Genomic DNA, 24,486 nt, shown 5'->3' with positions numbered 1-24,486 from the left:
AATTCCAACAACCTTTAGAACAAACAAAATATCTTTCAGTCATTTTGTTTGTTCCTGTATCTCCTTCTCTGTCTTCAACTTTTTATAATGTAAGATATTTGGAAAGGGCTCATATTTTGGGAGCTTCCACAATGTATAATTAATAGTAATAAATGAAGTATCCTGACTATGAAAGGAAAAATTTAGGTGATCACATCATGATTCAGAGTATCTTCTGGTGCGTAATTTACTACAAAAAAAAAATCAGAGAAAGCCAGTCATTCATCTCCCAGCATGAAAAAATAGGTATTCATTTGGAACAAAGTGATCAGGAAATATTAAAACAGTACAAAGCACAAAAAGCCATAAGCTCCGTCAACAATAATGTATGCATGAAAACAAGTAAGAATGAAAGGCAACTCTAAATAAAATTAAACTTTTAATTTTAACAAACATTTTATCAAAAATTGAAAAATTATGTTCAAGCTTTCTAAAATAAAAATAAACATTTAGATTTTCAACAATACATGATATTAATATTGTTTTAAATGCATCAGTGTAATGTAAACACAAATGTTAAAAATGATAAACTCATACATGAAACAAACTAGAGAAGAAAATCAAATTATGATAAAACTTTTCAGTGACAATTATAATTACTTGATTCCATGATTTTGCTTGGCTTTTTAGAGCTGGCATCCACAGAATAGATTGTTTTCATCACTTTTTCAGGAATGCTATTTATTGTTGCCGAAAGACAAATGATGAAATGCATTTTGGCCAAAGTTAATTTATTCATGATTTGCTCATCACACATTGAAACCACAGCTGGAGGTAGACTCAAATTAAATGTGTCTTCTAGAACCTACAAGGGCAAAGTTAATATTTGGAATTAATATGCAATTACATGCTAAATACCATATTTGAATTCAATAACAGAAATGTGTACTCCACTTCTATTAATGACATTCATGAAAATACAAATATATATGACTCATATTAGCTAATATTTGTCACCATGGAGGAACTGTTTTCTTTCCCTAACGTGTCTTTCTGCCAAATTGTCACATATTTCTGGGCCTGGGAGCTGAGTTTCTCACTGGAGAAGAAAGTCAGCGACAGGAAGTCTAAATATTTTCTTAGAGTAATTTGTGTTATTTACAAAGTATACAGGAGTCCTTGAACAAAGGCGGTCGCAAATAGTATGCAGGTAAACCACTATGTCGGTAATCTCATCTAAAAAACCAACTCTGCTCCAAGACTTGATTCTTATTAAAGAGATTAAGGCAGAAGTATGCTCATGTTATTTGCTCCCCCAAACAAAAAAACAAAAATGAAAAAATCTGCATCACAAAATTAACAATATTATGTACTTGCCTCACAACTTTGTATTTTCTACTGTATTCTCTGTAAATACTGCCCTAATATTACTACTACTACTACTACTACTAATAAATAAGAATAATAATAAATAATAATTTTAGCACTTCATAAATGTTAAATTTTATATATCGGCCCTCTGAAGAGATAAGTATTATCACAATTTTTTTAGACAGGAAATCTGACACATACAGATGTTACTTGACCAAAGCAGAAAAATGCTCACAGAATTGTTGAGACTCTATCTTAGAACTGAGTTAATCAGTTTTGATATTGATAACTTCTAGTACTAAAAGTATTCATAATATTCCAAATAATGTATAAAATTTTATGTAATAGCACCATCTGGTGATCCCTGCCATAAACATTTAATCAGCACTTCTGTATAATGTATTAAGTTTTAGTATCAACAGAAGATTTTCCAGACTAGGAGGTGAATACATAGTTTCATCACGCAGGGATGCACATCCATGAGGCCCTGAGGGAGAGTTTCTCATAAGGACCCTAGTGACACTGTCCCTAGGGCCTCCCCACTAGGGCCTGTCCCTCCCTGTGCCTTGCCCCTCCCTGCCTTTCCTCCAGTAACCCCACTTGTCCCCCCTCCACCTCTCACCCCTGCAGAAACAATAAAAAATTATTTGGTTTATAAAAACAGAACTGTGTTGTGATTTATTTGGGGTAGAAGTAACTGAGGAGGGACTGGGAGAGAACCTCAGAATAAGAAGGAGGGGGGATGAGAACCTGGGAGGGAGGAGGGAGCTGAAAGGGGGAAAAGAGGGGAGAACAGAGGGAGGAGAGGCTCAGGGCTGGGCTGGGAGAGGTACTTCTTCCACCTCATGTGTGGGGACCTCAGTGACCTTGGGGGTGGGGCGTCTGGGGAGGCTAGGGGATAGGCAGAAGGGGGGCCTGAGCAGGATCAGGCATGGGTGGAGGCAGGGACTGGCATGGGAGGGCGGGAGGACAGGGAACTGGGACTGGGGTAGGAGCAAGAGCTGGCTTTGGGTGGGTGAGGAGAGCCTGCACAGTTGCGCACATGTTGCATCCCTGCTACAGCATCTCCAGCCACGTGTCTCTCCACCACTGCGTGTGGAGCTGGCCGCGTCGAGGTCCTTTTCCTCCACCTTCTTCTCCTGCTCCTCCTCATCCCCAGCTGTGACCCCCAGGTAGGCGATGATGGGCATCTCCAGCACTAAGTCCACCACCAAAGTGGGGAAGGACTGCACCACCTCCCAGTATGTGGTTAAGTCTTCAAAAGTGGGGTTCTTCCCCAGAGCGGGAGCTGCCCTACCTCACCCTTGAGTAGGCCTGGCACAGCTCCTTGACCTTACTCTGGACCTGTTCCTAGTGTGGCCCTTGGTGGCCAGGCTATCGGCCATCTGGCCATAGATGTTGGCTTTGTGCCATCTGCAGCAGAGATCCTGGAGGTTTTCCTCTTTGCCCCACATCTCAATGAGGGCCAGGATCTCCGCTCTAGACCAGGACTGCGCACGCCTCGTGTAGCACCTGGCAAGCTCTTGGAAGCCATCAGAATGCTCCCTGGGATAGGCAGGAGGCTCTTGGGGGGGCTTTAGGGTCTGCCATGTTGGTAAGATGTTGTGCAGTGGCAGCTGCAGTGTGGCTGGAGGCTGTGAGGGCCAGCTTCCTGCCACAAGCTGCAGAGGAAGAGGAACTATAGAGTCCTGAGGAGTGTGGATGGAGTGGCCAGCAGGGCACCTGTGGGATTTCCTTGAGGGTCCTTATTTAAAAAAAAACTCCCTGTACCGCCTCAACACACACACCCTCATCTGAAATAGCTATTTCGGAAGAGGCATTATTCCTTGTGCGATGAGGTTTACAAACGTCGGAAAAAGCCGTCAGTTATTTTGATTTTCTTTCAAAATAGCGCAATTGCTATGTAGACACTATCATTGTTATTCGAGAATAACGGTGCAGTGTAGACGCACTCATAGAACTATGGTGATCCTGTGGCTATTCTTCTGTTTTGATAATGTCCAATTTCTCTGTTAGTTTTCTTATTTGATAAACTGGTAATAATAGTACTAACCTCTAGCCAAAGAGGCCTGTTGTGAATTTTAATGTTTATGAAGTGCTAAAGAATATGATTAAAAATATAAAATAATAATAATAAATAATAATAAACGTAAACATTGCAGAGGCATAATACACAATACAAGGTTGCCTAAGCAGCATAGGTCCTTAGGTACATTCTCTAGTTCATATAATTCTTATCGATTCTTACAGCTATCATGCTCTACATAAATATTTTTATTTCATGAGACATGAAGTTGTATTCTTACCTGTAAGTTTGTGTTCATCAAGAGGGATTTTGATGAATTGAATTTCTGAAAAGGCTGTAATTAAAATGTTACAATGAATGATACTTTACAAGGAATACTTTATAAGGAATTTGGGAGAAACCAGTGTAGTGGTACAGAGTCACATGCTAAGTTTTCATGTCATCCTCCATTCAGAAATGCATTTAAACATGTATTAAAGAGCTATTGCCTTCACTATGGCTGAAGAACATGCTTAAATGCTACTCTGAATAGTTATGGTTACCATATTGGGGCCAAAGAAAATATCATTAACAGCACTTGTGTCCTTTAAAGCTCCAATGTACTGAAAGTGCAATATATTCACTCTGTCCAGGAAACAATACCAATATCTTACTCTTGCATACAGGTATTTTACTCTTGCAAAACCTTCAGCCTTTTAACCCATGAAGTATTTTCCTATGGCATTTGTTTGAAAAATACATTGGCAATTTTAAATAAGATCACTCTTCTTTCTAAACACTTTTCATTTAAGTAATGTTTCATATAAAAACTAACATTACTACAGATTAAAATGGGGAAAAGGGACATGTTTTTCTCTCATTTATTTTATTTGTGTTTTTGATATTTTGTCAGCTTCTCTGTATTCAGTTTCCCTTAGCCCTGATTCTATTCTCAATAACAGTGGTGGAATAGAAATCAGAATCTAGCCTTCGGGGCATATGAAGTCACTGTCTGTGTAGTTACTTTCACTATTTCCCCACACTCAGTCTCAGTCATGTGTGAGCCTTTCACCCAACTAGGGGAATAAGAAAATATTTTAAAAGAGGCCCATGTAACTGTAATACTATAAACATTTCATGGAACTTGGGGCCACATTTAATATGTAATGCAATTTTGTATTCATATTTCCAGGCTGACTGCATTCCAAAATGACAGTAGCCTTTTTAAAAAGGCCACGAGCTTCTCCTACAATGCAAAACCAAAAATAGTAACCAAATATTAAAAGGGAGAGATAATGTTAACTGAAGGCAATTAAAGAATTTGAGAAATGAAAAGATATTTTAATGTGTTATTTTATTTTTAACCTAGCATGGGTTATTTTAATACTCAAATGACAAAAACAAAATTAATCAGGTTATGAAACCATTGTTTTGGATACCAGCAATGGTTAATATTGTGGATAATAATTATGTTAAGGTTGAAAAATAAAATGTTTCAAGATTAGGAGATGTCCAAGTTAAGGATGTATGTCCTTTTGTGCATATGCATTATAAAAATAGTGAAGTCATGGCACTCAATGGAAAGTTTGCCATAGACAGAAATAAACCTAGGATTTCACTGATAGTCTTAAACTACATCATCACATACTATTTGTCCTGCAAGACTGCTGTTTTATTGATTGTATAAGCATGATGGCACAGAGAACTAGGAAGGTATTCAAAATTTGTTTGTCTTCACTGTTCAATTAGTGGTTCTCTCCCTCATTCAGTTCATGCCACCTAAATTGCTTACTGAATGATGCTGGAACAGTAGGATTTTTCAGGAATTAGTAATAACTGTACTGCTTGCAAAGGTTTTGGATCCTCATAATTCTATGAAGGCAAACCAAGTGTTATAGTTTTGTGGCATATGAGGATGAAAATGTAACTCAAAAGCATGCATAGTTTACCATAATTTTCCCAATAAGTCTGTAGCCTGCAGGTACTTTCCAGGGAATTTTTTTGCCGTGATTGAGCAGACAAAGTTCGTGGAAGGCTTCCGCAAAAAATCCTAAATCTGTAAGTACTTTAAACTTTAAAGAAATAAGAAACTGAGATTTAGATTTAGTGATTTTTCTTAGTCATTCCTTTTACTTACAATAAAATATATTAAAACAGAAACTGTCAAATAGTTTTGACCCAAAGTTTGACCCTCTAAAACACATACAAATGGATGGAGAATATTCTCTGCTAACTGCAATTTTGTGTATCTTGCACTGAATAAATAAAACCCGAAAGCCGCAGATCTCATGTAACAAAAATAAAATAGATAAACTTTTCTATAATGGAAGAAAATTTCAGTAAGGGTTTAGGTTTGGCTGGAACTTTATAGTTATAATTAAAGTCATTTCCTATTTTATCCAAATCAATGTACTCAAACCTTGCCCATAATCCTCATCATTTCCTTGAAACATCCAAACCTTAGAACAATTTAGCTTTCACTTACAAATTACATTAATTTTAAAAACGCAGTCACACTAAGGCTATGTCTACACTACAAAGATAAATTGGAAAAAGAAACGCAATTTGCAGTACGCAAATTGTGTATCTTTTTCCAATTTACTTCCAAAAGAGGCTTTTCTGAAATTTGGCCCATCTACCCAGGCCAAAAACCCGTGGGAAAAACCCCTCTTTTAGAACATCCCTTCTTCCTCGTAAAACGAGGTTTACAGGGATGCCGACAAAACGCGCCCACTTTTCCAACATTTTCTTCAGAAAAACTGACACGTTCCTTGAACGTGGCAGAGCTTTTCCAGGATACTTTTGTGATATCAAAAAACTTCACAGGGAGTCAAAGAAAGTGACTAATCTATCTCAAAAGCTGTGACAGTATTCTCAATGACATTACTGGTATTGACAGTAAGTAAGGAATTGAATAAGGACAGCCACATTCACTTATACTCAATACTTAAAAAAAATTTAAAAGAGTAGGAGAGAGAAAAATAAATGTTTGCCAAAGATGTAGGCCAGACCCAGCAGGGAAAATGTTAATTCATATTTTAACTATCCTAGGAGTCCGGATTGCTAAAGACAATAACAAAAAATAATGGTGCTTTCAAAAACAAAGAACTCTCACTCCATCAAGATGCTCTGTAAAAGAAGTAAATAGTGAGCAGGAACTCACGTATAAAGTATTTATTTTATAGTTCATGGCACACTGTTATATCCCAAGCAACAGTAAATCCATTACATCTTGCAATAAAATTAAACTAAAAGTGAATTAAAAATGTAGTATGTTGTAGCAGCTCAAAATTTGTTATATTACCTTGAGGATTCTTCCTTCAATACATTTAACTGGGTCACGACAAATTTCAGAAACAAAATATTGGTACAATGCGAACAATGGCAATACCTGCAGACAAAAATGTTAAGTGTTCTAGACATAGAAGCCAGAAAGTTTTTCAAGAAGAAATACAGTACTGCAAAGACTGTACGTTAAAGAAAACCCACAAAAGTACCCTAATTTACAATGCTAGTACTTCCACTGCCGTACTGGCTCAATATCTTATTCAGAACTCGTTCTTATGCATTTTATGAAGACTTGAATACTTTACAAAATTCTTTAAATGGCTAAAGCCAATCTTACCATTCTTAAAACATTGTCTTTCCTCTGATCTATCCAACAGAACTGAAAGTTTCCTCAAAACTGTCCTCTTAGCTGAGGAGCAGTTGGTATACAGAGAATATATCAGAGTCTGCTCTCTGATGCCAAAAATTTTCCAAATCAATAATGAAAAGGATAAAAGTATGCTTATAACATTATAAAGAATGAAACATCTAGTCAAATATAATTATTTTCTAATTAAACTATTTAGATTATAAAACAAACTAAATCTAGACAAGACTCAATTGAGTCACACCTATTTATTCCAACAGTAAATTTTTCTTTTGATCTAAATTATTTTATTACACAAAACTAAGAAACCAAAATGCTTGATCCTACAATTTTTACTCATCATATATATAATAGCCCAACGTCTGTGAGTCTGTAACACTGTAGTATTAGAGACTTGCCTCTGGTGGGCGCTCTTGCCTCCCGCTTGGCGCTCGGCTGAGTTCTGCGCCGCTCAGCTGGGCCCTGGCAGGGGAGCAAGCAGTGGCAAGTGGCCGTTTGGGGTCCGCGCTCCCCATGCAGCACCACTGCAGCACCGGCGCCGTGTACATCACCGCTCCGCCTTTCTCTCCTGCCATGGCACTTGGTTGAGTGCTGCACGCTCAGCTGGGCCACCGCAGGGAAGCTTACACCACTTGCTCCCTCGCTGCGGCCCAGCTGAGCGGCGCAGCACTCAGCCAATCGCCACGGCGGGAGGGGAAAGGAGGTGGGGCGGTGACGTACACAGCCCCGCCCCCTGGCCGTGTACATTATTGGGGTAGGGTGTAAAAAATAACGGACACCCTTGATGGGGGGAGGGAGGGGGGAGAGACCAGCCGGGAGAGGAGCGGGGGGAAGCAAAACTGGGGGATGGGGGGGGTCAGAGGCAGCAGTAGCTGGCCAGGAGAGAACGGGGGAGGGGCAGCCGGTGGGAAGCAAAGCTGGTCGGGGGTGGGAGTCGGGGGCAGTGAGGCTGGCCGAGGGAAATCAGGAGGAGGAACTGGCTGGCGGGGGGAGGGAATCGGCTGGAGAGGAGCCGGACTTACCCGGGCGCATGCAGATCCCAGGGTGCTACCCGCCCTGCTCATCCATCCCCGACGGAGACAGAGGAGAGTGGAGAGAGAGTGAGAGGCAGGAGGAGGAGAAGAAGAGAAAGAAAGAGATGGAGAGAGAGGAAGAAGGAGGAGGAGAGCTGAGAGAGAGAGGGAAGCACTAGGAGGAGGAGGAGAGAGAGAGAGAGAGAGACGGAGCGAGAGAGCTCAGGAGAGAAGCTCAACGTGGAGGAGAGACCTGAAAACCCCGTATTATGACGGGTTAATTGGCTAGAGTGATAAATATTTAACTATCCAACTAGTCCCATTAATTTCAATTTGACTGGTGCTCTAATGTAACTCACACAAAAAAACATAATATATTAAGACCCAGTCCTGCAATAAATGTTGTTCACTATTTAAGAGATTAAAATATCTGAACATCATATATTTTATAAAAAAAACAACAAATTTCCTTGCTACAGGCTGGATGTCCAAAAACCAGCATCCAGCAAACATCCATGATCCAGCAGGAGCACGAGTGTTCCTGGACTAGGCAGTCCTGGCTGGGAGCCCCCGTGGCAAGTGGGCTGGTGGCTCAGAGCCCGATGGGGCTGGGACTGGTGCTGGAGTCCTGGTAGTACATCAGAGGCCACAGAAGCCCCAGCAGCAGTGCAGGAAATCTGGCAGTTGTGGCAGCTGTGGTAGTGGGGCCTGGGCCAGAGATACAGCAGCTGCCGCAGCCCTGGTAGTAAGGCCAGGGCCAGGGATGAGGCAGCCCTGAGAGCAGGGCTGGGGCCAGGGCAGTCCAGGGAGGGAAGGTGGCCTGGGGAGCTGGTAGCAGAAGACCTCCTCTGGTCCAGTAAATTCCATCATTCGGGACCAGTCAGGTCCCAAGGATGCCAGACAAGAGAGGTCCAACCTGTAATAATGTATTTGGTTATTAAAATTGAAAGAACTTTTATAATCTGTTTATAATCTTTTCTGTTCACCAGTAATGCTGTTTGTTTCCTTTTTAATTTCCTCTCAGCTTGGAAAATGTAAATAAGCTACACGGTATTACTTTGGCTTAGAGTTTTTAGTTTTGTTTGTTTGTTTGTTTTTGGTCAATGTTAAGGATGTAAAATCCTGGTTAGTCAGTTAACTGGTTAAATGTTAGGTTAAACAGGACTGCTTGGTGGGGCTGATAGAGCTGGGGCGGCCGCTGGCTCCCAACTCCCAGTTCCCACCAGAATAGCCCATGCCTACGAGATGCCCATGCCTGTCATGAACAGAGGCTGCTACAAATGCCAAAGCAGCCCCTGCCTATGGGGCATCCAGGCCCATCACAGGCAGGAGCTGCTCCTGCAAAGAGCAGCCCCTGTCTGCAGTGGGCCTCCTGTGGGACTCGAGCAGACCCCTGCCCATGGCAGGCAGGGAGCTGCTCCAACCCCCACTGGTTACCAGTTAACTGGTTAGCCTTTCACATCCCTAGACAATGTCACTTGATGTTTCTCATGGAATTAGTTTAATAGTTCAGTGTCGGTATTACAAACTCCTCAGGGGAATCTTAGTTTGTTCTTTAAATGTTTTCTCTGAAAATTCAAAGTATTTCTGAAAAAATATATTCTGTAAAATGCTATTTTATCATATCTAAACCTGACCTCATGTTAAATGTGCTTTAACGGTGTCCGTTGTCTAAAACAGTCCCACAACAGATTGCACAGGATAGTACTGTGGAAATGAAGCTCTGGCCCCACTAGTATTGCTGTTGCAGTGCCTCTGATCTATGGCCTACTAACTACTCCACCTGATGCAGAAGCAATATGTCTATAAATATGCATAAAGAAATGTGTGAAATATTTCTTTATCATTCATCTCTCTGAGATAGATAAGCAGGTGAGTGTATGTGTTTTGTTAAAATAGATAAGAAAGAAGCAATCTGGTAGGTAGGAGATTACAGAATTAATGTTGGATATGGGTAGGAACATGGTGAAAGACAGGGATATAGACTGGAACCCTGCAGCAAAACTATGCTCCCACAGATCCTGTAGAACCTGGTAGCATGATAGTGGGAGCAGGTAAAATGTACTTTGTTGTGGGTGGGATTGAGTGGTTAAAAAAAAGAGACTATGATAATATGCAGAAAAACACTAAATTTCTAGAAAGTTTGCCATAAACACAATTTCAGTAATGTAAAGCAAGTTTTTTTTTAAAAAATAAAGGCTTCAATACTTAAATTTAAATGAGAGCTAGAAAGAGATTTTCTGTTTATTGTAACAGGAGTTGAACTATTTTACATGGTTTAAGCAAGATTTATTTTTTTCTTTTAGCAGTAAAAGTTGCCTGAATTCCATTTGCATATATAATACCATATACTAACCTTTAAAAAAAAAAAAAAAGTAACATAGGAGAATCTCTCTCACTTTCAGGATTTGCAGGATCCAAAGCTTTTGTGTGTAGGAGTTGGAGTGGGATAACAATGCAAGAAACAATGTGGGAGCAGGTGGGAATGGGAGTCGGTATTGTGAGGCAGGATGGAAGCAGGATTTTAAAAAATAGTCCCTCACATGACTCTAATAAAGATAATCAGTATGGGAGGGAAATGATGAAGACAGATCTTTAAGTGAAAGAAGAGAAAATGAAAGTGGGGATAACCAAAGTAACTTGCCAACTGGACCTATAATTAAAGCTCTCTAACATGCTTTGAAAATATTGCAAGTGCACACTCACTCTTGGAATACAGTGGCTCTTGAAATTACATATATTACATGTTTTCCACCAAAGTGCTTAGGAACAGTAAACACGCAATGCATTTTTAGCAGACATGACATATCATGTATGACAGAAAAGTCAACGGCAGCAGATACTTAGGAGGACACACCACAAGCACAGCAGTTGTTTAGCTTTGCAGCCATTTCCATTTTTAAAATGGATAAAATCATAGTTTCTCTCTGCATCTGGCTTCATGTGAAAAGCACTCCTATGCCTCAGCTTAGCACTACTCACTATTGACACTTTCAAAGAGGGAGTAAAAAAATTTGAGCGTAAGAGAGACACTCGCCGACAGACCCTTGTAATTTTCCATCAACATTTCTTTTAACATCATGGTATAAAATAATACATCAATATTCTTGACCACACTCAAAATGTAGAGACCCCAATGAAGCTGCTCTTAAACTTATTTGATTATGCTCCCCTTTTTTGTGACTGTAGAAGTTTATGCTCACCACCCTAGGCACCTGGCCAGCAGCCATTGTTCTTTAACCAAACAGCTCTGAAGGTAAAGCAGAATGTGGTAGCTGCTGACTGGGTACCTACCTGTGAAGGCAGCACCACCATTAGCAGCACTGCCGAAGTACGGGTGGCAAGCACCATTAATCCTCCACTGCTGCTAGTGGTGGTGCTGCCTTCAGAGCTAGATGCTCAGCCAGTAGCTGCCACTCTGGCTGCCCAGCTCTAAATGTGTACAGTATTTTTTCTCCTAAAGCTTCTCATGCTCCCCTCCTCAAAATACATTTCATGCCCCTCAAGGGGCAGCCCATAAGTTTGAGAATATCTACCCAAAGGCTCTCTCAAAACATGTAGGGTACACACCTCATAAAGCATAACAATTTTCCATTAAATGATTTACAATTCATTTATATGCATTTTTCCAATAGTACTTACTATTAGATTTTGCTTTGCACAATGTAATTCAAATATAAGGAAACTCAGACTTGCAACTACAGTGGAGATGTCAGCTCTATAGCGATCAGAGAACAAATCAATGCCAGGAATAAGTTTGTGTATTTCATATTGTGCAAAGTCACAATCAGCTGTGGGATGTGGAATAGAGAGTCGAAACAGTGTCTGAAAATAATCAAAATGAAATATTTGTAAATATATATGCATCTGTGAAGCATAAAAAATATGAACAATTCCCAACACTCAAAATGAAAATCAGTCAACTTCTATATTTCATCTGGTTCCAAATGAAACCATGCAAAAATTGTAGAGGAATGATTCATGTTTTCATGTCTGAACCTTGACAGAGTAAGAAATCTAGCTGTAAGTGGATAGAAGAGAGTATCAGATGACACTAAGCAAAGCAAAAAAAGCAAAACTAAGTCCAGAAAAGCCACAAAGAATGTTTGTTGGTCTGGACAGGTAAATTATATTCAAAGGTAAATTAAATTAAAAATTACTGCTAATTTACTTTCAGTGACTTTCTCAAAGCAGTGTAGACACTGTATTCTTCCTCATCATTTGCATTAACATACAAGATAACACATCATCATCCAGTATTTTTCTATTTTCTAAGGGTAGGTCTACACTACCAACTTTTGCTGCCAAAAATTGCCTTTTGGCAACAAAACAGCAATATCATTCACACTGTCACATGACAAAAGTAATGAAAAATGCCCAGTTTCGGTGACAAAAAACTTCTACCTCCATGAGGGACTTTTCTCCCTCCCTTTACTGTGGATAATCATGCGGTGCAGACAACAAGAGGATTTTTTTTTTACATTCATTACCCTCCAGGAAACTTCCCACAATCCCTTAACTAGTCACTCTGGTCAATGCTTTGAACTCCATTGCCCTGCAGCCAGGTACAACAATACGCCCTTTCCCTTTGCAAGCCCTGGGAACTTTAAATTCTATTGCCTGCTGGCTAGCTCAGTGTGGAATGTTCTCATGTCTTCTTCTCAGCTGATCCTGGCTGTCTAGCACTCCAAATGCTCTCCTGCTTGGACTACTGTGGAGATTTTGGATCTTACCAGTGTGTGGGGAGAGAAGTTTTCTCAACTGCTAGACAGTTTGCCCAGCTGCTAGATACTTGTAAGAACTGGGAGAAATATGACATATTTGTGAAGCTTGTGTGAAAAGGGCTATGAGTGGGACATGTTGCAGTGCAGACTGAAGATAAAGGAGCTGAGACAGTCATCTTACAAGGTGAGGGAAGCAAAAAGACTTGTTCTGTTACTGATATTCTTCAAGATGTGTTGTTCACGTCCATTCCAATCAGGTGCGCACACACCACGTGCACAAGTGTCAGAGATTTTCCCCCCTAGCAGTTCCTGCAGAGTCTACTATGGAGACCTGTAGAGTGGCACTGCCATATTAACCTTTATATACCACTGCCTACCCTGTCCCTCCCTCTGTTCCTTCTTGCCAGCTACTCCGACAGTGGGGAAGGAGTTATTGGCATGGACATGAATAACACATATTGAAGAACACCGCTTATGGAACAGATAAACTTTTTTTTCTTCAAGTGCTTGTTCATGTCGATTCCAATCAGGTGACTCCTAAGCTGCTACACCATGGAGGTGGGGTTAGAGTTAGGGACCACTGATTAGAGTACTACCCTACTAAAGGCTGCATCTTCCCTTGAAAATTTATCAATGGCATAGGATATAGTAAGCATGTGTATTTTGATGACCATGATGCTGCCCTGTAAATCTCTTGAATGGGAACTTGTCAACATCAGTTTTGTTGCCAAAACTTTGCAGTGGTACACATAGCTTAATTCTCTCCCCTTCTCCTTCAGAGTTTAATGGGAAAGGGAAGATTACTCACCCTGTGCAGTAACTGGAGTTCTTCGAGATGGTTGTCCCTGTGGGTGCTCCACCTTTAGGTGCACCAGGGCCGCTGTGCCCACCAGTCGGAGATTCTTGGTACCAGTGCCCCCACCCCCGGCTGGCTGCGCGTGCGAGGCTCAGGCACAAGACGCCTGGAATGTGTAATGAGCATGCACGGCCAGCTGGCTCCTCAGTTCTTCTCTGATGCAGACCCCAACAGAATCCAATGCAGAGGGAAGGAGAATGGGTGGTGGAGCACCCACAGGGACAACACATCTCAAAGAACTCCAAGTTACTGCACAAGGGTGAGTAACCTTCCCTTCCTCTTCACAGAGTGTCCTCATGGGTGCTCCACCTTTACAAGACTACAGAGCAGTATCAATGCTTGAAGAGGAGACCTTCGGAAGACTTGTTTCGGCTATTGAAAGTACTGAGTGGCCGAATCAAGTACGAGTATCTACATACGATTGGATGGCATAGTGATGAGTAAAAGTGTGAGCAGAAGCCCATGTGGCTGCTCTGCAGATTTCGTCCATGGGGATACCATGGAGGAAGGTTGTGGAGGCAGCCATTGCCCTCGTGGAATGGGCACCTACGGCCAAAGGAGGCTGTTTGTTGAAGATGCATAAGTCAGTCTTATACAGTCTGAGATCCACTTGGAGAGTCTCTGTTTAGAGATCGGTAGTCCTTGAGATCTCTCTGTGGAGGAGATGAACAAGCGAGGCGTTTTGCGGAAGGAGCGTGTTCGTTGCAAGGAAAAGGCCACCACCCTGTGGACATTGAGGTAGGGAGAGCACTTTCCCTATCATTGTCATGAGGTTTGGAGAAGAAGATAGGTAAGTAAACTGGTTTGTTACACTGGAATGAGGTAAGTACTTTGGGAAGAAATTTAGGATGGGTCCATAGGACCACCTTGTCCTTGTGGAAGACCGTATAGGGCGAGTTGGTCATAAGAGCGCCCAACTCTCCCACCCTTTGTGCGGAAGTAATAGCTACGAGGAAGGCCACCTTCATGGATAGGTGGAGAATGGAGCACAAAGCTAGTGGTTCAAACGGTATGCTTCTTAATGCCCTCGGCATGAGGTTAACGTCCCATGAGGGAACTGGTTCTTTAGTTGGCGGGAATGTATTGTGTAAACCTCGCAGAAATCTCTTGATTGATGGAGGAGCAAAAATGGAATGATCCAGTATGGGTGGTGGAATGCGGATATGGCTGTGAGTGTAGACCCTGATAGAACTGAGGGATAGACCGGAGTTGTGAAGGTGTGGTAAGTAGGTAAGTATGAGTGGGATTCCTGACTACATGGGAGGGCAGTGTCAAGTGAAGCACCAGCTAGTGAAACGCTGCCATTGTTTAGTATAGGTTTTCCTCGTTGCAGGTCTACGGCTGTTTGTGAGAATAGTTTAAACTTCTGCAGGACACTGGATCTCTGCCATGGTTAGCCAGCAAGGAGCCACATGTGCAGGTGAAGATACTCAATGACAGGGTGTTGAATCTTCCCATTCTGTTGCGTGAGCAGTGACGGAAGAGGGGGAAGCAATGTTGGGGACACCTGGCCACGTGCAGAAGAGCCAGATACCAAGTATGTCTCAGCCACCATGGTGCTAGCAGTATCACTTTGCCTCTGTCCTGTTTTATTTTGAGCATCTCTCTCTGGATGAGCGGAATCAGTGGAAATGTCTATGCTAGAGGCATATCCCATCTGATGCTGAACGCATTCCCCAGAGAGCCTGGACCCAATCCCGCTCTGGAGCAATAGTGAGGGCACCATAAATTTCTGTGTGTGGTAAAGAAGTCCACCATAGGGAACCCCCATCTGTGGAACAGATGGTTGATGGCCATTCTGTTGATCTCCGACTCATGATTGAGGCAGAAGTTTCTGCTGAGATCATCTGCTAACAAATTGTCTCTGCCTGGGATATATGTGGCTCTAAGGTGAATGTGATGAGGTATGTGATTCCCATAACTGTACTTCCTCCTGACAGAGCTGGCAAGAATGGACACTGTTCTGCTTGTTGATGCAGTGCATTGTTGTCATGTTGTCCATCAATATGTGGACAGTATTGTTGTGTATTATCTGGGAGAAGTGTGTGCATGCATACCAGACTATTCTGAGCTTGAGCAAGTTGATGTGTTTGCGTTACTCGTTTGGTGCCCACATGACTTGAATTACCTGGTCCTACGAATGAGCCCCCCAACCTGTTAAAGAGGCGTCTATAATAACTGTAAGCGTTGTGGGATTCTGTTGAAAAGGGACCCAGCTGCATACATTGTCCACCAGGTAAAAGAGACTTTTATGCTGCATGACATGTTGAGAGACTTGTTCAACGGGTGTACATGCAGTCTGTACACTGTCCTGAACCAAGTCTGCATCGGTCTCACATGCAGGCATGCATAAGGCACCATGAAGGTGGTGGCTGCCATGTGACCAAAGAGGCGCAGGCATTGCCTGGTAGTTATTCAGGGGCTGAGCTGTGTCAGATGCACCAGGTCTTGAATTGCTGTAAATCTGTGCTGTGGAAGCGAGGCTATCACTGTTTTGCATTCCAGGTGTGCCCCTATGATGTCTAGTGTCTGTGTTAGGAGTAAGACACATTTTGTCAGGTTTATGCATAGCCTGAGTCTGTTGAATAATGCCCTGGTAACTGTCACTGCCTGCTGCACATGGTAAAGTGACAGGCCCTTTATGAGGCAATCGTTGAGATAGGGAAAAATGATGATTCCTCTTGTTCTGAGCTGAGTGGTGACCACTGCTAGCACCTTTGAGACTCTTGTGGCAGTCGATAGGCCAAAAGGTAAGACTCTGTACAGGAAATGTTGGTTTGCCACTGTGAAACTGAGGAAGTGTCTGTGTGATGGATATATTGCAATGTGGAGGTAAGCATCCTGAAGGTCCAGGGTGGGCAGCCAATCTCCTTTCTTGAGGGCAGGTATGACTGTGGTGAGGGTCACCATTTTGAAGCATGATAACGGACGTAGCGATTGAGTTCCCTGAGATCTAGTATAGGTCTCCAACCCCCTGATTTCTTGGTAGTGAGGAAGTAGTGAGAATAAAAACCTCTTCCTCTGTGCTCACAGGGCACCTCCTTTATGGCTCCCAATTGCAGGATATGTTGTGCCTCGTGGAGGAGCACAGTCTTATGAGAAGTATCCCTGAAGAGGGACGGGGATGGTGGTTATGGGTGGAGGCAAAGGGGATTACGTAACCCATGCTGATGATCTCAAGAACTCACTTGTCGGTGGTAATGGATCACCAAGAAGGACAAAATCAGTCTGGAGCCAAATGTGGTATAAGGCTTGGATTGCCATCCTGGATGTATGGGGGCTGTCTGACTCTCGACCAAGATTTCAAAATGACTGACGTACTGGAGCTTGTTGGGTAAGGGGTTGCTTTGAAGACTGTCTACATCTGGGTTGTCTGGAACGCCGTCTGTTGTCGTATTGTCTAGTGTGGTTGAAAGACGTCAGTTTGTACCTATAAGTAAATTGTCTATTCTACTTTTTTCTATTGGCAGGAGGTTGGATGACAAGTGTGCGCAGAATGACTTGGAAATCTTTCAGGGAATGAAAAGTCGTATTCGTGGTGTCTGCAAAGAGCTGGGACATCTTGAATGGGAGATCCTCAACTGTGCTCTGAACCTCCTTAGGAAAACTGTACAGTTGGAGCCAGGATGCACGCCTCATCACCACTGCAGATGCCAGAGATCTAGAAACTGTATCTGCAGAATCAAGGGCAGACTGAAGTGCGGTTCTAGATATTAAGGAACCTTCCTTCATCAAAGCCTTATATTGCTCTCTTCTGTCTGGTACAATTTCAATAAAAGTTGACAGTTGGTCAAAGATGTGATGCGGGTATTTGGAAAGAAGCATCACATAGTTGTTGATTCATAGCTAGAGGCTGGTGGAGGAGTATGATATCTTGCCCATGGCATCGAGCCTCTTCCATTCCTTGTCATATGGGATTGATCGCAAAGTCTGCTGCCTACCCCTCTGGTTTGCCGCCTCTACTACTAGAGAGTTTGGTGAGGGGTGAGTAAAGAGAAATTCTGCACCCTTTGGGGCGACATAGTATTTTCTGTCAAGCCTCTTTGATGTAGGTGGGATTGTTGCCAGGGTCTTCCAGAGGAGCTTAGCTCGATCTATCAATTCCTCATTCATGGGTATTGATAGCCTAGTTTGTGCTCAAGTATGAAGAATATTAATTAGTTTGTGCTGTGTGTTGGGAGGAGTGGAGAGGGATATTTCCAGTTTGTCAGTTACCCTCTTAAACAGGTATTGAAAGGCCTTGAAATCATCCCCCGGACACATAAGCGATGGGGGCATGATTGTGTCTGCCAACGAGGATGGAGAAGAGTGCATAGGTAGGGAGGAGTGGGAGGGCTGCTCCACCCCTGTGGCATCGACGTCATCTTCACCTTCGGAAAATTCAGACCTGTCTAGTGAGTGTAAGCTTGAAGGATGAAGTCTGGCAGACAAGTGATATTGGCATCCTGGTTGGGGAGGGAGCTGTTGTCTGAATGGAGCCCATGGGTCCCAATATGGCCAATCTGGCGACATGAGTAGTGGTACCCACTGCTGTTGCCACCGTTGGGGCTGCATCGGTTTAGGTAAGGAGGTTTTGGGCACTCAAGCTCAAGGTAAGTCTTCATCCTCAGAGTCACTAAACTGTGCTGACATAGCTGCAGGAGTACCCAAAAAATAATTTTTTAAGCTGGCTGTGGTGCCATCGGTGCCAAAGAGCAGGGTTCCCAGTACTGAAGCTACTGAAAAAGAATGGTTACTTACCTGTAACTGTTGTTCTTCAAGATGTGTTGCTCCTGCCCATTCGAAGTAGGTGTGCGCACCACGTGCACCGCGTCTTCCGGAGCGTTTTCCCTAATGGTACCCGTAGCGCCGGCAGGGCACCCCCTGGAGTGGCGCCACCATGGCGGGGCATAAGTACCCCTGCCGGCGCTGCCCCACCTCAGTTCCTTCTTGCCGGATACTCCGACAAAGGGGAGGTAGGGTGGGAGTCGAATGGACATGAGCAACACATCTCGAAGAACAACAGTTACAGGTAAGTAACCGTTCTTTTCTTCTTCGAGTGGTTGCTCATGTCCATTCGAAGTAGGTGACTACCAAGCTAACCCCACGGAGGAGGGGTCGGAGCAGTCATACCACCAGAGTCATGAAGAGAGGTGAACAATAAACGGATTTATTCAGACAATCCAACACGGATAAGGCACATATTAAGAACAATGACAACAGGACATATTTACATATTTACATTACAGATTCGAGGACTGCAGAGCCCACCCCTGCATCCTCCCTGGCCTGCTGTGCTAGCGCATAGTGCACTGTAAACGTATGAAGGGAAGACCATGTGGCCGCCCTGCAAATTTCCGTGATTGGTACCTGAGCACCAAAAGCTACCGAGGACGCCTGCGCCCTGGTAGAGTGTGCCTTCACTCTGGGTGGAGGTTTACCAGCCAATTGATAACATTCTGTGATGCACTGCACCACCCATCTAGATAGCCTTTGTGTCGATATAGGCGAGCCTTTCACCCTTTCCCCAAATGCAAGAAACAATTGTTGGGATTTGCGGAACGGCTTGGTTCTGTCAATGTAGAACGCCAACCCCCGCTTAGCATCCAGGGAGTGAAGCACCCGCTCCTTAGGGGAGGTGTGAGGTTTTGGGGAAAAAAACGGGAGAAAAATCTCCTGGGACAGGTGAAAAGGTGACACCACCTTTGGAAGGAAGGCTGGATGAGGCCGGACCCTTACGTTGCTATGTGAAAAAACAATGTAGGGCAGGTCGACAGTTAGCGCCCTTAACTCTGAAACCCTTCGAGCCGATGTAATGGCCATGATGAAAGCAACCTTCAACGAGAGGTGCTTCAGTGAACACGTGGCCAGTGGTTCAAAGGGGGGTAACATAAACCTGTGGAGGACCACATTGAGGTCCCAGGCGGAAAGCGGGGCCCTCACCGAGGGATACAATTTCTCTAAACCAGTAAGAAACCTTTTAACCACCGGGTTAGAAAAGAGGGAAACTCCTGCCGTACCAGTATGGAAAGTGGAGAGAGAAGCCACATGGACTTTGATATAGGAAAAGGACAGGCCACTAGACCGAAGCTGGAAAAGATAGTCAAGGATAGCCGGAATAGGAGCCGAGGGCGGGTGTACTCCTCTCCGGTACGCCCAAGACGAGAAGCGCTGCCACTTGGCAGCGTACGACCGTCTAGTAGAGGGTTTTCTGCTACTGAGGAGGACCATCTGAACCTCTTGGGAACATTCCCTTTCAGGTTGGTTCAACCACAGATAAACCACGCCGTTAGGTGGAGAGACCTGAAATCCGGGTGAACCACGGTCCCCTCGCCCCAAGGCTGAGTTAGCAGGTCCCTGACTGGAGGGAGTGCTATTGGGTCTTGAGTAAGCATGTCCACTAGGATGGGGAACCAGAATTGCCTGGGCCACCTGGGGGCTATGAGAATGATCGTGGACCGAAATGTCCTCGCTCTGGTCAACACCCTGAAAATTAGCGGGAACGGGGGAAAAGCATAGAGAATGCCCTCTGGCCACACAGCCGTTAGGGCATCCCCCAGGGAATATTTCTCCAGCCCCAGCAGGGAACAGTAGTTCCGGCACTTGGCATTGTGTGCCGAGGTGAACAGGTCTAGGAGGAGACAACCCCACCTGCGGAAAACCTGACGCAGAACAGAGTCCTTGAGCGACCACTTGTGGGCTCCAATGGATCTGCTCAGCGTGTCTGCTAGCAGGTTTTTGCACCCCGGGAGGTATTCCGCCTGAGGCGTGATATCGTGCGTGACACACAGGTGCCAGAGTCGCAGGGCCTCTTTGCAGAGGGGAGGTGACCGTGCCCCACCCTGCTTGTTGAGATAAAATACTGCTGCTGTGTTGTCCATACGAACCAGGATCGAGCGGTGAGAGAGCCTTGGCAGGAAGGCTTGGCAGGCTCTCCTCACCGCCTGCAATTCCCGGACATTTATGTGCAGGGTTCGTTCAAAGGGGGACCAGAGGCCTTGAGTCCTGTGCCACCCTAGGTGTGCTCCTCAGCCCAGGTCGGATGCATCAGTGACCAGTGTAAGGGAGGGGGGAGGGGCATTGAAAGGAACCCCACTGTGTACCACAGTTTCCTGGGTCCACCATAGTAGGGAGCCCAGAATTTCTGGGGGCACTGTGATTATCAAGTCCCAAAGACCCCTGGATTGGCTGAAGGCCTGTGCCAACCACACCTGCAGGGGTCTCATTCTCATTCTGGCATGGCGCACCGTGTATGTGCACGCCGCCATATGGCCCAGAAGCCTGGAGCAGACCCGAGGGGTCGTGATAGGGGACCGGATTAACCCTGAAATCAGCTCCACTATGGAGAAGAACCTGCTCTTGGGCAAGAACGCTCTTACCACCCTTGCGTCGAGGAGGGCTCCCACGAATTCTATGTGCTGGGAGGGGGTCAGGGATGACTTTTCGTCGTTTATCATGAGCCCTAGCTTTAGGAAGAGGGCTCTTGTGAGTGCCACGTGAGCTTCTACCTGCTCGTAAGAGCGACCTCGGATCAGCCAATCGTCGAGGTACGGAAACACATGCACCCCTTATTTGCGGAGAAACGTGGCAACCACTGCCATACATTTTGTGAACACCCTTGGTGCAGTACATAAACCAAAGGGGAGCACCATAAACTGAAATTGGTATTGGCCCACCATAAACCTGAGGAACCTCCTGTGGCTGGATCTGATCGCCACATGGAAGTACCGTCCTTTAGGTCGAGAGTCGCGTACCAGTCTCCTAACTGTAGCACTGGGATGACCGAGGCCAAGGTCACCATTCTGAACCTGTGTTTTATGACTGCCCTGTTTAAATTTCGGAGGTCCAAGATGGGACAGACGCCTCCCTTCGGTTTGGGAACAACAAAATAACGGGAATAGAATCCCCTTCCTCGCAGATGTGGAAGAACCTCCTCTATTGCCCCTTTTTCGAGGAGCGCAGACACCTCCTGGCACAGGATGTGTTCGTGAGGGGTGTCCCTTACTAAGGACGGCGAAGGGGGTTTTGAAGGCGGTGGGCCCAGGAATGGGATAGGATAGCCTCCATTTACTATGTTCAGAACCCAGGCATCCGATGTGATTAGAGCCCATGCATGGGCAAAAAGGGAAAGCCTGGCCCCAAACGGGGGCCCAGGACAGGAGACTGGTACGGGACTCTCAAAAAGGGTATAAAAATTGGGGCTTGCCCTGATGGGAAGGACCGTGGGGACCTCCCCACTGGGTATCGGTCCTGGGGCGACGACGTCAACCCCTAGCTCCCTGGGGGTGCGCAGCCGCCCTGGAACCTCCACCGGAGGCCCGGGAGCAGCGCCTCCAGTAATCCCCACAGGGGACCTGGGGCTGCGCTCTCCCCTGCTGCCTATAGGGCAGCTGCCGATGCTGCGGGGCCGGCGTGTGGATACCCAAGGACTTTCGGGTGGACCTTGTGTCCTTTAGGGTATGGAGCCTAGAGTCAGCATGCTCCGAGAACAAAGTTTTGCCTTCAAAGGGCAAGTCCTGGGTCGTATGTTGCACATCCGGGGGAATTCCCGAGACGTGGAGCCATGCCCCGTGACGCATAACGACACCAGTCGCCATAGTGCGGGCTGCCAAATCAACAGTGTCCAGTGATGCCTGGAGAGCGGGGTTGTGGAATGAGGAGTAACGGTAGTTCGAACTAGGAAGCCTCGTGGAATGAGGAGTAACGGTAGCTCGAACTAGGAAGCCTAGACCGAACTACCTAGTTCGTGCCGCGTGTAGCCGCGCGGCACGGGGTTCGAACCAGCCGGGATTTAAAAATGGCGGCGCCCGGCTTATGCAAATGAAGCCTTCAACTTCCTGAAGGGAGGTTCCAAAGAGGATGGAGAGAGGCTGTTCTCAGTAGTGACAGATGATAGAACAAGGAGCAATGGTCTCAAGTTGTGGTAGGAGAGGTCCAGGTTGGATATTAGGAAAAACTATTTCACTAGGAGGGTGATGAAGCACTGGAATGGGTTACCGAGGGAAGTAGTGGAGTCTCCATCCCTAGAGGTGTTTAAGTCTTGGCTTGACAAAGCCCTGGCCGGGTTGATTTAGTTGGAATTGGTCCTGCCTAGAACAGGGGGCTGGACTTGATGACCTTCTGAGGTCTCTTCCAGTTCTGTGATTCTATGATTCTATGGACTGATCACATTTTGCAGCACACTCTTCCACCAATTACATCCATCTGAATAAACTAGAACAGGTCCTATTCCAGTCATGCACACAAGTAAGGATAAAACTGCAATGATCTTGTTAATTCTATTGCTGCATGATACCTGGAATCAACATTTTTCAGCTTTGTATCACAGATAGTGTTAATAGATAATGGCACTTCTCCTTTTACTCAAGTGTTCAATATGTGGCTGAATGGATCAGGATCCTCATGGATGAGGCTGCAGCATAAAGTTCCTAGAATGATTTATGTGATTAAAATAACGGTGCAAATTATTTTATTCTTTATTTTTTGGATGAAACTGATTAAATTCCTGATGCTTCACTGATATCTATTAGCATGTACTCCTGTGCCTATATGAAGTCCAATTGACAGAATATTTGTGATCCCTCTCCCAGGGCACCTGTTCTTAATGATGCCTCAAATCTCCATTCCCAGAGTATACAGAAAAATCTTTACTCCTGGCTTTGTACCCAAAGGGTTGGATTCTTAATTTAAGGATCTTATTTTCTTTATAAGTGAAATTTTAATTCATCTGATGCACCACCATATCTTTTAGAAGAAACTTCTAACCACAGTTGACATTCCCATGAATAGTCAATATTTTTCATTACCACAAGAAACATTCTGCAGTGATTTTTTCATATTTTTGTACTCCCAGTTACCTATTTAAAAATTTATGATAATCTATGAAGATGCTGTAGTGATCTATGACAGGAAGCACCCTGCTGATATTGATGGTCTCTACTTCAAGAGGAAAAAAGATCTATTTGACTGGCAAATGTTTCAGCTGTCTTCATATTTCAATATTTTATTTCTTCTCTGGGAAACTAACTTATTGAAATGATAATTTTTTAGACTAAAATACAGAAATAATGTTTAAAACCCCATAATGAACACAACTTTATGTGCATAAGTTGGTATCTACCTCCAATCTTGACTCTACATAATTTGATTTGGGAATATTTTTATCATTGGTCATTTATTGAGCTTTGTACCTTAAAACAATATGCGAACTATTGAATAAAATCTAAAAGAAAATATATCCTTACCTTAAAGAGTACAGCAGAGAATATGCAGCATTTAGTTCTTATTGTCATATTTGATGTCAATATGTACCTAAGAGTAAGTACAGTATAAGTAAGAAATCTAAATGTGTTCATTAATTTATGTTAATTAACAATGCTTTTTCCTACTGCTACTACTACTACTATTATGATTGTGATCATGATTATGATTATGATCTCTAAATCATGTGGCTTAATGCAATACCTGTGGGGTCTGGGGCTCTCTGGTCCAGCAACATCTGTGGTCCAGCAGGACCATGGATATTGCTGTACTAGAAAGCCCTTGGACCAGAGCGCCCCAGCTCAGTGCAGTGGAGTCCTGGTGTGCCGGGGCAGCTTCAGGGCTGTGGAGTGCTAGCGGCCCATAGCTAGCCATGGAGCTCCAGTGGCTCCAAAGCAGCTGAGCTCAGGCAGCCCTGGGACAGCAGAGCCCCAGCGACTGTGGGGCCATGGAGCCTCAGTAGCCCTGGGACAGCAGAGCCCTGATGGCCCCAGGACAGTGGAGTCCCAGCAGCCTCAGAGCAGCAGAGCCCCAGCAGCCCTGGGGCAATGGAGTCCAGGTGGCCTGAGAGCAGCTGGGTCTCGCAGCCTTGGGGCAATGGATCCCTAGCATCCCTGGGGCTGGCTGAAGAACTGGGAGCCTAC

The 24,486-nt window shown here is 44.4% G+C and overlaps 1 protein-coding gene across 6 annotated transcripts in view; it reads right to left on the bottom strand.

Annotated features, from left to right (window-relative positions):
- Positions 1-24,486, bottom strand: part of CFAP54 (cilia and flagella associated protein 54) — a 243,621-nt gene that overhangs the window by 59,488 nt on the left and 159,647 nt on the right. For all 6 annotated transcript variants that reach the window (XR_012905249.2, XM_075933789.2, XM_075933754.2 and 3 more), the window contains 6 exons: positions 23,827-23,893; positions 11,666-11,848; positions 6,660-6,746; positions 5,305-5,427; positions 3,657-3,710; positions 640-844 (listed from right to left, as the gene is read on the bottom strand). Coding sequence is in view for 5 of the 6 variants with exons in the window: in XM_075933789.2 (XP_075789904.2) it covers positions 640-844; positions 3,657-3,710; positions 5,305-5,427; positions 6,660-6,746; positions 11,666-11,848; positions 23,827-23,893 (719 nt within the window). In the remaining variant the exon portion in view is untranslated. The remainder of the gene's footprint in view (positions 1-639; positions 845-3,656; positions 3,711-5,304; positions 5,428-6,659; positions 6,747-11,665; positions 11,849-23,826; positions 23,894-24,486) is intronic.

The sequence above is a fragment of the Pelodiscus sinensis genome, chromosome 1 (assembly GCF_052426305.1).
Source record: "Pelodiscus sinensis isolate ZL-2025 chromosome 1, ASM5242630v1, whole genome shotgun sequence".
NCBI classification, from domain to species: domain Eukaryota; kingdom Metazoa; phylum Chordata; order Testudines; family Trionychidae; genus Pelodiscus; species Pelodiscus sinensis.
The sequence above is the reverse complement of the archived record's forward strand: the minus strand, read 5'-3'. Positions and strand labels throughout refer to the sequence as shown.